Source organism: Somniosus microcephalus, chromosome 12, assembly GCF_052327205.1.
Source record: "Somniosus microcephalus isolate GS21.2 chromosome 12, FLI_Smic_1.0, whole genome shotgun sequence".
In the NCBI taxonomy this organism is placed as follows: Eukaryota; Metazoa; Chordata; class Chondrichthyes; order Squaliformes; family Somniosidae; genus Somniosus; species Somniosus microcephalus.
The window spans coordinates 32632276-32645796 of NC_140998.1; the positions used below are offsets into that span (position 1 = coordinate 32632276).

General features: G+C 42.5%; 1 protein-coding gene across 2 annotated transcripts in view; it reads right to left on the reverse strand.

Annotated features, from left to right (window-relative positions):
• trip11 (thyroid hormone receptor interactor 11) overlaps positions 1 to 13521 on the reverse strand; it is a 138363-nt gene that overhangs the window by 38811 nt on the left and 86031 nt on the right. For both annotated transcript variants that reach the window (XM_086002730.1, XM_086002731.1), the window contains exons 13-15: positions 11627 to 11820; positions 10169 to 10332; positions 6525 to 6628 (exon numbers count right to left, since the gene is read on the reverse strand). In XM_086002730.1, the coding sequence (XP_085858856.1) occupies positions 6525 to 6628; positions 10169 to 10332; positions 11627 to 11820 (462 nt within the window). The remainder of the gene's footprint in view (positions 1 to 6524; positions 6629 to 10168; positions 10333 to 11626; positions 11821 to 13521) is intronic.

The following is a 13521-nucleotide window of genomic DNA, read 5'->3' on the forward strand; positions in this document are numbered from 1 at the left end:
GAAGGCCCTGAGAATCATTAAAGACGCGAGCCACCCCAGCCACAACTTCTTCGCCCTGCTCCCGTCTGGTAAGAGATATCGAAGCATACGGTCTCGTACCAGCAGGTTTCGAAACAGCTTCTACCCCCAGGCCATAAGACTCATGAACGTATAATTTATTATTTATTACTGTTGTTTTATTTATTATTACTGTATTTCTATTAGTATTTTATCATTGTTATGCCATATTTATTCCAATGTTGGGAGGACTCGTAAAAATCAACATTTCATTGTGCAGTACACACTTCTGCTGCATATATGACAAATAAAATTGAATTGAGAAGTTACACTCCACTCAAGCAAACAGTTCTAATCACATTTAACACCATGCTCCAATATCTCTGCAAGCCATTTCCCTTCATCCACCTAAACAATCCAGACTAATCCTTATGGCAAACTAGATTGCAGACATATTTATATTCTTTTAAAGAACCCATGTTAAATATCAGGCATATCAGATGCAGAGTAATGTATCCTTTTCTCTTCCCAACAATGAATGCAAAGCAGCTCCTATGTCATCAGTATGAATATTTTTGAATTTCCCATGCTAAACATACTCATGGGCTGATTGGTATTGAAAATTTAATATCCATTTTTGCTGAACTGTAGGCAGTTCTGTTTGCTAAAGGCTCACGGCTGCTTGAAACTGAACTAAGATGTCCCAAGATATAAAAACAGAAAATGCTGAAAATGCTCAGCAGGTCAGACAGCATCTGTGGAGAGAGAGACAGAGTTAACGTTTCAGGCTGATGGCCTTTCATCAGAAAGGTTAACTTTGTTTCTCTCTTCACAGACACTGCCTGACCTGCTGAGTATTTCCAGCATTTTCTGTTTTTATTTCAGATTTCAAGCATTTGCAGTATTTTGCTTTTGTGCAAGGAGTTCCAAGATTCATTTCAGAGAGGTACCTTATGGGAGAGACGGAAGGAGAGAGAGAGGATGGAGAGCGCGAGAAAGAGGTAGAGAAAAAGATTTTCACAATTATGTCCAGCTACAATTGAGAATGTGACCATTGAAAGTAAAACTAGTTAACAGCTCCAGTTTCTGTGCTGAAAATGGGTGCAAAGAGGTCCAATTTAGAAGGCCATCCTCTCACACCTGAACAGCACTGGAAACATGTCTAATGCGATATTAGTTTTGGTGCTGTAGAGGCGTTCCCGACAGCTGCCTAAACACGTGTTAGGCCCCGTGAATATGCCAATAAAGGTCAGTCTTAGGACAAACAGAAAATGGTTTCGGGATTACCAGGTCCAAAGGGCAGCCTAACCGTTGGTCCTTAAAGGGACCACTGGAGGCCGCCACCAGCAGGGCAAGTTTTTAAAAAACTTACCTTAATGTGGAGCTAGGAGGAGCAGGAGTGACCAGCGAGATGCCCCTGGGGCCATTACTGTGGCCCACAGCTTGCTGCTACTATACTAACAGGGCAGGGGGAATGATTTGCCGTGATGCAGCCTCCGGCCCCATTAAGCAGAAACTAATCAACAAGTGTGAGGAGCTCATGGACTTCTTTGTCTCTAAGATTGAGACCATCCGTTCAGCTGCCTCTGCCACTTCCCTTCATTCCCCTAGCCCACTGGACCAAACTTCCTCTAAGGTTCCCCCCTGCCCTAGCCCTGAACTCACATCTTTCTCCAGTTTCTCTCCGATCTCCCCTCATGACCTCTCTGCGCTTATCTTGTCCAGGAGACCCACCTCCTGCTCCCTCGGCCCTATTCCCATCAAACTGCTGACCACCCAACTTCCTTTTCTGGCTCCCATGTTAACTGATATTGTTAACAGTTCTCTCTCCTCAGGTACTGTCCCTCTCTCCCTCAAATCTGCCGTCATCACCCCTCAACTCAAAAAAAACCACCCTTGACCCCTCCGTCCTTGCAAAGTACCGCCCCATCTCCAAACCCCTTTTCCTCTCCAAAGTCCTTGAACGGGTTGTCACCTCCAAATTCCGTGCCCATCTTTCCTGCAACTCCATGTTTAAATCCCTCCATTCAGGTTTCCGCCCCGCCACAGTACCGAAACGGCTCTCATCAAAATCACAAATGACATCCTTTGTGACTATGACAAAGATAAACTATCGTTCCTCGTCCTTCTTGACTTGTCTGCAGCCTTTGACACGGTTGACCACTCCATCCTTCAACACCTGTCCACTGTCATCCAGCTGGGTGGGACTGCACTCGCCTGATTCCATTCTTATCTATCTAATCGTAGCCAGAGAATCACCTGCAATGGCTTCTCTTCCTGCTCCCGCATCATTACCTCTGGTGTCCCCCAAGGATCTATCCTTGGCCCCCTCCTATTTCTCATCGACATGTTGCCCCTTGGTGGCATCATCCGAAAACACAGCATCAGTTTCCACATGTATGCTGATGACACCCAGCTCTACCTCACTACCACTTCTCTCGACCCCCTCCACGGTCTCTAAATTGTCAGACTGCTTGTCCAACATCCAGTTCTGAATGATCAGAAATTTTCTCCAATTAAATGTTGGTAAGACCGAAGCCATTGTTTTCGGTCCCCGCCACAAACTCCGTTCCCTAGCCACTGACTCCATCCCTCTCCCTAACATCTGTCTGAGGCTGAACCACACTGTTCGCAACCTTGGTGTCATATTTGACCCTGAAATGAACTTCCGACCACATATCCGCAGCATAACTAAGACCGCCTACTTCCACCTCTAACATCGCCTGTCTCTGCTCATCTGCTGCTGAAACTCTCATCCATGCCTTTGTTACCGCTAGACTTGACCATTCCAACACACTCCTGGCTGGCCTCCCACATTCTACCCTACATAAACTTGAAACCATCCAAAACTCGGCTGCCCATGTCCTAATTTGCATCAAGTCCCGTTCATCCATTACCCCTGTGCTCGTTGACCTACATTGGCTCCCAGTTAAGCAACGCCTCGATTTCAAAATTCTCATCCTTGTTTTCAAATTCCTCCATGGCCTCGCCCCTCCCTATCTCTATAGTCTCCTCCAGCCCTACAATCCCCCCTCCCCAGAGATATCTGCGCTCCTCTAATTCTGCCCCCTTGAACATCCCTGATTATAATCGCTCAAACATTGGTGGTCGTGCTTTCTGTTGCCTAGGCCCTAAGCTCTGGAATTCCCTGCCTAAATCTCTCTGCCTCTCTTTCCTCCTTTAAGACACTCATTAAAACCTACCTCTTTGACCAAGCTGCCCTAATTTCTCATGTCAAATTTTTTGTCTTATAATAGTTCTGTGAAGCACCTTGGGACGTTTTACTACATTAAAGGCGCTATATAAATACAGGTTGTTGTTGTAATCATTTTCACATTCAAATATTTAAAAGCCTGAAAATGGCTGAAACAAGTTTTACGCAGGCTCACTTCTATTCTCTTTGGCTGCATCATTTTCTAATGAAGTTTGTACTCTTTCTAAGTTGGGCAAGCTAGTATTTTAGTTGGTCTAAATTCAATGCTGGTGCTATAGGCCCCCAAATAGTTGACGCTAAGCACTTTGCTTTTTCTTGTTTACTGTCAACTTGATCGAGACAATCCAGGCTCATTGTATTGGAGGGCTTTTAGCAGATGTCAGCCGGGTGAGACTTCTCACCGCATTTAAATAGATGGATTCAACCCAGAGATCTAACTAACTCATCAAAAACATTTTTGAATGCAATATTCAAGACTTTTGGTGCAGACACCTTTGAGAAGGAGCATCAGTGCAGCAGTCAGGAAATTATTCGACTAGTTTGCAAGCAAAACTGCAATCGGCAGAGAACCAAGCTGTTGAAATATACTGAGCAGATAAGATTTCTGAGGACTAAACTCAATTGGCCCTGGAAAAAGGAAAGCTCTGAAGATGCCTTACAACACAGCAAACCCTTCAGGCACATATTTACAATAAAACTAATCCTTTCTTTGAAAATCAAGTCATAAAAACAATTCCTCTTAAAAACAGCTTCTCCAACTAGAGTCTGCTGCCATCTGTGAATACAGAAACCAATTCTCCCATCTTCTGGGGATTACTGGTCCAGCTGCAGGTGTTGGGGACCATCGCTTCACACACACCAAACAATAATCTCCAGACCCAAAAATCCTTGGCAAGTTCATGTACACTTTAGCAGTTAGAGACCCAAGACATGCAGCAGCACATCATTAATTCACAGTGCTAACTATGACTCTCTATCCCCAATCCTGATGGCTCCTCCTTGGTGAATTTGTACAAAATGTCTGAAATGTCTTTCGAAAGCAAAACACATTACAGGAAACTTTTTTTTATCCGGCACCGACGGGACCGACGTGGTGCCGGTTCATCAAAAATTCCGGATAACCGAAAGCTATAGTAAAAGATACGGAGAGCTGACAGCTCCGTATAAAGCAACAAACCCTGTTGCTTAGCAACAAGTGCAGAACAATGGCCACAAGTTCCAAGCGTCTCTGTAGCTTAGCAACAGCTGCAGCCACACCCTTGCACAGCAACAGATCGAGGAAGGCAAGTACAATATGAAGTAAAACTTACCTGAACCTACTCCTGAATTTTGCCGGTTAACCGAGATTTCCGGTTATTTAGGTGCCGGTAAATCGAAAGTTTCCTGTAACAAGATTCTTGTAGCTTGACTGCAACAACCAATTTCTGCAGTAAGGGCAAGAATTATTGTTTTAAGGTTTTCGGATTTTCCCTCCCTCCCCACACGATATGTAGATTGCTGAATAAAACAAAAGAGAGAGACAGAATGACTGCTAATATCAGCAATAACAACAGAAAATGCTTGAAAAACTCAGCAGGCCAGGCAACATCAGTGGAGAAAGAGAGTCAACGTTTCAGGTCAAAACCCTTCTTCAGGGTTTCGACCTGAAACCTCTTTCTCTCTCCACGGATGTTGCCTGGCCTGCTGAGTTTTTCCAGCATTTTCTGTTGTTATTTCAGATTTCCAGCATCCGCAGTATTTTGCTATTGTGCTAATATCAGCATCTGTGCTGGGAACTGCTAGTCTCTCCATTCCATTTGCTATTAGTTTGGATCCCATTTGTAATTCCATTGCAAATTCTTATTTTTATCACGATGCATGGAGCATAAACACTTGCATGGACCAGCTGGGCCGAAAAGCCTGTTTCTGTGCTGTACATTCTATGTATGTGTGTGTGTGATACAAATTTGCTCCAGTGTTTGCTTTCCTCTCCCTACCTCCAAAAATGAATAAAAAGTGAGTAGACTAGACCTAAATTCCCTAGAGTTTAGAAGAATGAGAGGTGAGCTCATTGAAACGTATAAAATTCTTAAGGGGTTTGACAGGGTAAATGCTGGGAAGATGTTTCCCTTGGCTGGGGAGTCTAGAACTAGGGGTCGACCATTTAGGACTGAGATAAGGAGAAATTTCTTCACTCAGAGGGTGGTGAATCTTTGGAATTCTCTACCCCCAGAGGGCTGTGGCTGCTCAGACGTTGAGTATATTCAAGACAGAGATCGATAGATTTTTGGATACTAAGGGAACCAAGGGATTGTGTGGGAATGTGGGCAGCACCGGTGGCATAGTGGTTAGCACTGTTGCCTCACAGCGCCAGGGACCCGGGTTCAAATCCGGCCTCGGGTGACTGTGCAAACTCCACACAGACATTCTCCCAGTGTTTGTGTGGGTTTCCTCCAGGTGCTCCGGTTTCCTCCCACAGTCCAAAGATGTGCAGGTTAGGTTGATTGGCCATGATAAAAATTGGCCCTTAGTGTTAGGGGGGATTAAATACGTGGGGTTACAGGGATAGGGCTTGGGTGGGATGGCTGTCGGTGTAGGGACCGGGCGCTAGGGTTTGGATGATCAGCCATGATCTCGTTGAATGGTGGAGCAGGCTCGAAGGGCCGAATGGCCTACTCCTGCTCCTATCTTCTATGTTTCTATTTCTAAGGTGGAGTTGAGGTAGAAGATCAACCATGATCTTATTGAATGGCGGAGCAGGCCTACTCCTGCTCCTATTTCTTACGTTCTTGCGTTATGACCTAGTTTCTCATTGGCTAGGCCACTTAAAAACATCCAACAGAAAAGCTTAAAGCACCCTTGGAATGATCAACTCTTTTCACAGGAAAGTGTAATTAGCACATTAAGATTATCGACAGCTGGTTAAACTTACTCTTCACAGTATTGAGCTTAACGTACTCTCGGCAGAACTTAAGCAACCAAAACAAACACTTGCATTTCAAAAAAAATCAATGACACTAAAGTAGAAACCAAGGATAGAGAAGATGCTTTGCAGTGGATTACAGGGCACTAATCCAATCAAGGGGTGCAGATGACACTGTGTATGTTCATGAAGCCAAGGCTAAAATAATTACCGTCAAACATCTAGTTATTAAATGCAAAGAAAAATAACCATGACCCACTATGCATGGTTATAATATAGGACCCAACAGGATATCACTGATGTAGGACCTCACAGAATAGCAAATTGTTCTTAGTGAATTACAGATTATCCACTGCATAACAGTTATACCTGCACCTGGTTAGAAAAAAAGATGGCAAATTTTCTCCTTACCTCTAATTCTGTGACTGTTCTCTCAAGGCTTATTGCTTTCTTCTTCCACTCTGCAATGTCCTTCTGATATTTCTCCAATTCAGTTGCATACATCGCTTTTTCCTCTGCACAGGCACATAAATTGGCACAAAAAATACACGTGCTGATTGAAGCATATAAAAAGTGAGCAATGTCTGCCTACATAACTAACCTGGAATTTACTACCTTGATAATAGGATCAGAGATATAGTGCTTACTATTAAAAGAAAATTAAAGAGCTACAGTGAGCTGTCACAGCAGACAGCAAGAAAAATCACAACTAATGACGGGTTATTTTACAATAACCGTTGAGGCAAAAACACCGCTTAATTAAGACATGGCATTTCATCAACAGTGCAAAGAAGCAAGGATTTTAGATAGCGTAGTTGAGGTTTTGTGCAACCTAGAAGATGAGGAGGATGAAAAGACACATATCCGTGAACTGGACACATTAATTATCAGGGATGGGCTTGGATGGAGCATTAAAATGTAAGGTTTTCACCTTTGATTTATTGAGCATTTAATTAAATATTAATTAAAAAAATACAAGTTAGCAATAGATATAAGCATTTAGAATAATAAGTGTATACTGCTGGTTGGTAAAAGGCTCTTGCTTACATATATTTTAATGAGAGATAAAATGCATAATTACAGATATAAAGGTTTGAGAGATCAGTAACGCAAGATCCAACAGAGATAAAAGTAATTGCGCAGTTCATCCACACCGTTCAATGTCTTTCCTCTCCAAATGTATTACCTCACACTCAGCCATATTAAATTGCAACTGCCTCCTGTCTGCCCATTCCACTAACCTATGTCTTTCTGAAGTCTTTTACATTCCACCACACTATTTGCCAAACCCCCGACTTTTGTGCCATCAGCAAATTCTGAGATTGTGCTCCCGATGCCCAAGTCCCAATCATCTATATAAATCGAGAACAAAAGTGGACCTAACAGTGACCCCTGGGGTACACGACTTACAACTATTCTCTAATCCAAGAAACACCCATCAACCCTCATTGTTTCCTGTCCATCAAACAACTTTATATCCTTGCAGTCATATTTCCTTTTATACCATGTGAACAAATGAATTATCTGATGAGGACAGAATCAGGCTCAGCTATGATAACCCTTGTGGTCACACAACATGCTGGCACTCGCACAATGAGAAAGTCTACCTGGATGAGGAACTTATGGGCAACCAGAACCCGTGAACTCACAAAGGCACTAACCTGTGGTGCAGTACAAGAGAAAGTGGGGACAAAATTGAAAGAAAAAAATATATTTGGGGGAGGCGGGGGGGAGGGTTCAGCTTGCCTTTTACCATAGAAAGTTTTGTAAAGATTAGATTGTTTTTGCCATTTTGGCTTATAGGTTACAAGAATTATGATGCAATGACATCCAGGTGATGGGTCGTTGATGTTTGTACAAAGTATTACATGACTGCCTCATAGAAATACTAGGGTACCCATTAATCTTTTACTGGTTTACAGACACTACTGTTAGCATGGTGACAGTTTATTAATGAATCATCTTCTTACATGCTCCGATTTCATTCCACCATGTTGTAAACACTTACCTTTTTGTGCGTGCTCATCAAGGCGAGTTATATTAATGCTGAGAAATGACACCAATTGTATAAAAGCTCCTTTTACACTGCAACCATATATCTTACTCAAGCTCAGGAGAGCACACTTCATGCACCAGTGTGAACTTTTCATTTGCCTCTGTGGAAGAGACTGCAATCTGGTGCCAATCAATGCTAGACTGTGCACAATTTTATCCTGAGGGCCCATCCCTGCCAAGGGCAGAGTCAAGATGGCTCACACGTTTCAGTGACAGCTGTCGGAAGGACAATTTTACTTCCATTAATCTGCTCTGGATTCAAACCCAGCTCCCAGACCGGAGAGGAAAGTGTGTTAACTCACTATATTCCCCAGCCATCTTGCTTATTTTTAAGATTTGCCTTCAGCTTTGAATGTCCATGATGCTAGTCTTTTAATATCTTCTTACATAGTTAACCAACCAACTTGGGGGGGGGGGGGGGGGGGGGAAGTTAATTTAATTTGTGAGGGCCAATTCACTCCCACTTATTACTTTTAAGATCAAATAGGCTCTCTATCAATCATCTGCCCACTTAAACAACTGTGCGAGGATCACTCAAAACTAGGAGTATCTATACCTTATGTAGGAGCTCTAATGTCCTATTACAATAAACAGATTCCACTCAAAACTTCAAAAAAAGGACTTGGACAGATTCCCAGTAAAGTCTAACGGGGTACTGACTTGGCACTAAAGCAGGAAGGGAGATGTAAACTGTCTGACCAGGTCTGCAGTGAGACTGCTAAGTGAGACTAGCTGCACTGACTGAACAGTCTAGTCCTTCCTACTTGACATGGGACTTGATCATTTTTAATTAACACTTTTTTAAATTAACACAAACAGAATATTCTGAAATGCTATGTTCCAACATTTTTAAAACAAATCTCAAGTTAAGACTTTTACTTATCAGCAAGTACCAATTTTATGCCATACTTCTGTCACTTTCATATAATTCATTAATATCAGATTCAAAGTTTGATGTAAAGTTATTTTGAGGAGTTATTGATTTGCAGTTACTGTATTTTTATTTCTTAGTTTGCTTTCTCAATACTACTTGTCCTCTTCCAGTTTCTCTTCTAACTCCATACACCTGCTGTTGTACAGTCCATCACTGTTGTACAGTTTGGGCTGAAGGTGGCCCCTTTAGGCTATTTGATCTCATCCTTCCAAAATGCCAAATCTACTTTTTTCTGTTACCGCATCTAGCTGTAGCTTAAATGAGTCTAGTGTTCTGGCTTCAACCACTCTTCCTAGTAACCCATTCCCAACTACTGAGCTGGATCTTGGCTGTACGGGCCACATTCTGAAATATTATTTAAAAGTATTCCCTTTTGGAAAACTTTTTGGTCTTCCAAATGTGCAGAAACAAATGCGTTTCAGCTCGGACTCCAGTTAAATCATATAATTCATGATGCCCATTATCCCGAAGTTAGGACATAGGTTGAATATTGTCACTACCTCGAACACTGAATTTACATCACCGAGGGGATTAACAAGGCGTCTAAATCAGTGGCTATGGATTATTATTCCATATATAAGCTTACTTGGTTTAAAAGGTTGCACTACAACACTCCAAGAGATTGCACCATGGAGTAATACTAAAGAGGTTCACACCTGCATTCCTCACACAGCAATTCCACATTGTGGCAAAGCCATTGTGGGAGGTGCCGAGTCAGGGTTATTTAATTTGAGGTTGCGGGAAGAAATGAAGAAGCAAATCGGAGAACCGCTCCATATGTACAACCTTTGCCCCCTAGTGTCTAGTTTAAGAGTACAACAGGAGGCCTAAAAGCAAGTTGCCTGCTTATTTGTTTGGACAGAGAACGGTCTGTTGCACGAGATGATCGTCTTTGGGAAAATAATTAAATGGGATGGGGGGGGGGGGGGGGGTGGGGGGAAAAGGGAAGCTGGCAAAATTAACTCACTTGATCAAGTAAAACTGTTTCTTTTTACCTTCCATCTGATTAGATCCATCCCTAAATATAGTCGCTTCCTACAGTTACATAGTTTAAACAAAGACTTACCCTGTTGAAACTGCTCTATCACCATCTGCAGGTTGGTCAGTGACATTGCATACTGCTTTACTTGTTCTTGAGACGCATTCAATTGCATCACTGCTTCATCTCGCTGCTTTGCAATGGTCTGAAGTTGTTCCTGCAAGGACTCCACTTGAAGACTGGCTTGGTGGCTGTTGGGAAGAAAAGCATGCAGCTTGGATCTTTAGGGATTTTCCAAGACACTTTTCAAGCATAATTTATGCCATCAGATAAACTGGTGTGGAGAAGCTGGATTTACATCTATAGCAACACAGCAACTGCACCTCAGTCACACGTGGTTTACAGAACATAAATCAAGTAGCAGACATTTCACAGGCAGCCATTATGCAACTAATTTTCCATAAGCAATCAGTCTGATAGATGCGTACTCTTTGGTACAACATTTACACTGAGGCTACTTATTCACTAAGTCAACAGTGCTTCTATTAATTCCATTCAGGCTCCTGCAAATGTGCAAAATGAATGCACACAGCCTTTACAATTTTATATAAACTTTGCAAAGTTGCCTCTACCTTTTTTTGCTTGGAAGAATCCAATCCTTGGATTGCATCACCTTGGTTTAATTGGTAGCAAACTCCGAGTCAGGAGCTTGTTCAAGCCCAACTCAAGAATTTGAGCACATAAATCTAGGCTGACACACCAAAGAAAGAAAGGCAGACCTTGCATTTATATAGCGTCTTTCACGGCCAATGGATGTCCCAAAGCACTTTACAGCTAATGAAGTACTTTTTGAAGTGTAGTCACTGCTGTAATGTAGGAAACGCGGCAGCTAATTTGCGCACAGCAAGCTCCCACAAACAGCAATGCGATAATGACCAGATCATCTGTTTTAGTGATGTTGATTGAGGGATAAATATTGGCCAGGACACCAGGGATAACTCCCCAGCTCTTCTCCAAAATAGTGCCGTGCGATCATTCACGTCCACCAGACAGCAGACGGTGCCTCAATTTAACATCTTTTACAAAAAATGCTTTGGGATATTTCTGATAGACATTATAAGCCACTACTATGAATGCAAATATCTATTTCTTCCTGTCCCAACCTTGTCCAAAAACGTGCATTTGCCAGAGGTTTTTTGCTTAGGTGATCAGGACCATAGCCTGGGCTAAGATCAGCTAACTCAGTACACAGCAAGAACTGAACCAGGAATCCTTCTGATCTGCAACATCATTCGGTCATTTTGTGAAGTTTTTAGTTTAATTATCCTCCTTTCCCAAACACTGAGCAGCTGCTTAAAATGCCAGACTGACTGGCCCTCAAGATTTATCCTCTTTACCTCTGCAGAAGACTTTAGTCACCCCAATCAGTTCTTTCACATGATGCCACAACTGAGATTAGTGATTCACTGAAGCAAATCACAGCACCATAGGAGATAGATTTGGGCCGTTTGAATCTATTATTTAGTAAAAAGGTATTACTTTTACCTGGCGTTTTCCACAGCACAAGATGATGATGCCAACTTTTCCCCCAGGAAAGTAGCCTTCTTCCTCAGCTCAGTTTCTCGGTCCTCAGCTGCCAAGGCCTCTTTGGTGTATGACTCTTCCATCTCGATTAAGTGGTGTCTCAATCGCTGCAGTTCCTGGTTCGAACGCTGCTCCTTATCACGCATGTGCTGCAACTGAAATAAGAACAGGTGTTACTATCGCGTCGTGCGTTTGGTAGGATTGCTAATTATGCCTTTTTCCAAGATGGTAAACTTCACGGAAATCAGACAGGTATTCGTTGAGAAGGACAACGCAATAGAATGCCAGGACTAGCTGGGAGTGAGACCAAATACATTCCTATTTAAACAAAATGCAGGTGACGGCAAGCATGCAGTCCCCGCCCACCCCCCCTACCCGGTTGCCTGTACTCACCAAACTTAAGTGGTCAATCCCCATTGTTCTGAAGTTAGCGAGAACCCAGATTATTCCGAGTCTAGCGATCGGTTTCTTTTCCTGCTTCACCAAATCCACTGAGCCAAATGCAAGATACCCTGAAACGTCTTCAGTTACAGTGCAATGCACAACTTTGGACGCTGTTTTACGCTCAATTGCCCAGGCCTATGACGCAAAAAAGTCCTTACAAGTAATAAACCGGGTTTCTTTTCATTAGGTCTCACTCCCAGACATCTTCCGATTTGCCTCATGTTGAGTTAACTGGTATTTCTTTTTATGGCTTCTGCAGCGGTCAGCTGTATAGTGCACGGCTGTATCAAGATGTGATAATGCCCAGCCTGCTCCCTACTAAGCCTAACATTATTTAAGTCATAGAGCTGTGGCAGGCTGTAAATTTAAATAGGGGAGAACAGCATGTGGCAAACACTCTCCCAAAACCAAATAAAAACAATGTAAAAGCACAGAAACTATACGTGCACTCTCGGACACTTCTAGAAGACCATATAGCTTGGGGGAGAGGAACAGGTAAAGATGAAACCTTTAAATAAATGGAACACAAGTACTCGGGGCCTTATTCTGCAGCTTGCTGCGCTTTGGAGTGCCCTTTGCTGATCACAAATACCTAAAACTTTTCAATTTTTTACATCACTAAGAAATGTTGCCCTCAAAGATACCCTAAAAGCTTTGTTTAAGGAGGCTCAAAAAGACCCCAAGATATGAAAATAGACACACTTGCAGAAAAAAATGGACCATTTTTTTTTTTTTTTTTTTTTTTTTTTTAAAAAGAGTACCATTAGCAAACTATCAAAGCAGGCTGTGCAGCCCGCATGGTATTGTCCATCGGTGAATGTGTTATCGCTTATATGGACTTCTGCCAATCTGGTGACAAACTAAATCTGATACACTTGCTAGCAGATAAACTTTACCAGTGCATTGGATATGCAGGTAGCCTCATCTATACGCTGCCTTGGATGCACCACTCCCACAGCAGAGTTGGACGGAGTATCAATCAGGAAATAGTTGAGGCTTGTAATAAGGGAACATCTATAATTATGGGGGATTTTAACTATCATATTAATTGGACAAATCAAATTGGGCAGGGCTGCCTTGAGGAGGAGTTCATTGAGTGTATTAGGGATGGGTTTCTTGAGCAGTATGTAACTGAACCGACCAGGGGGCAAGCAACCTTAGATCTGGTCCTGTGTAACGAGACAGGATTAATTAAAAATGTCCTAGTAAAGGATCCCCTTGGAATGAGTGACCATAACATGGTTGAATTCCATATTCAATCAGAGGGTGAGAAGGTTGGATCTCAAACAAGCGTGCTAAGCTTGAATAAAGGAGACTATGAAGGTATGAGAGTGGAATTGAGTAGAGTGGATTGGGAAAATAGATTAAATGGTAAGACAATACATGATCAGTGGTGTACATTTAAGGAGTTA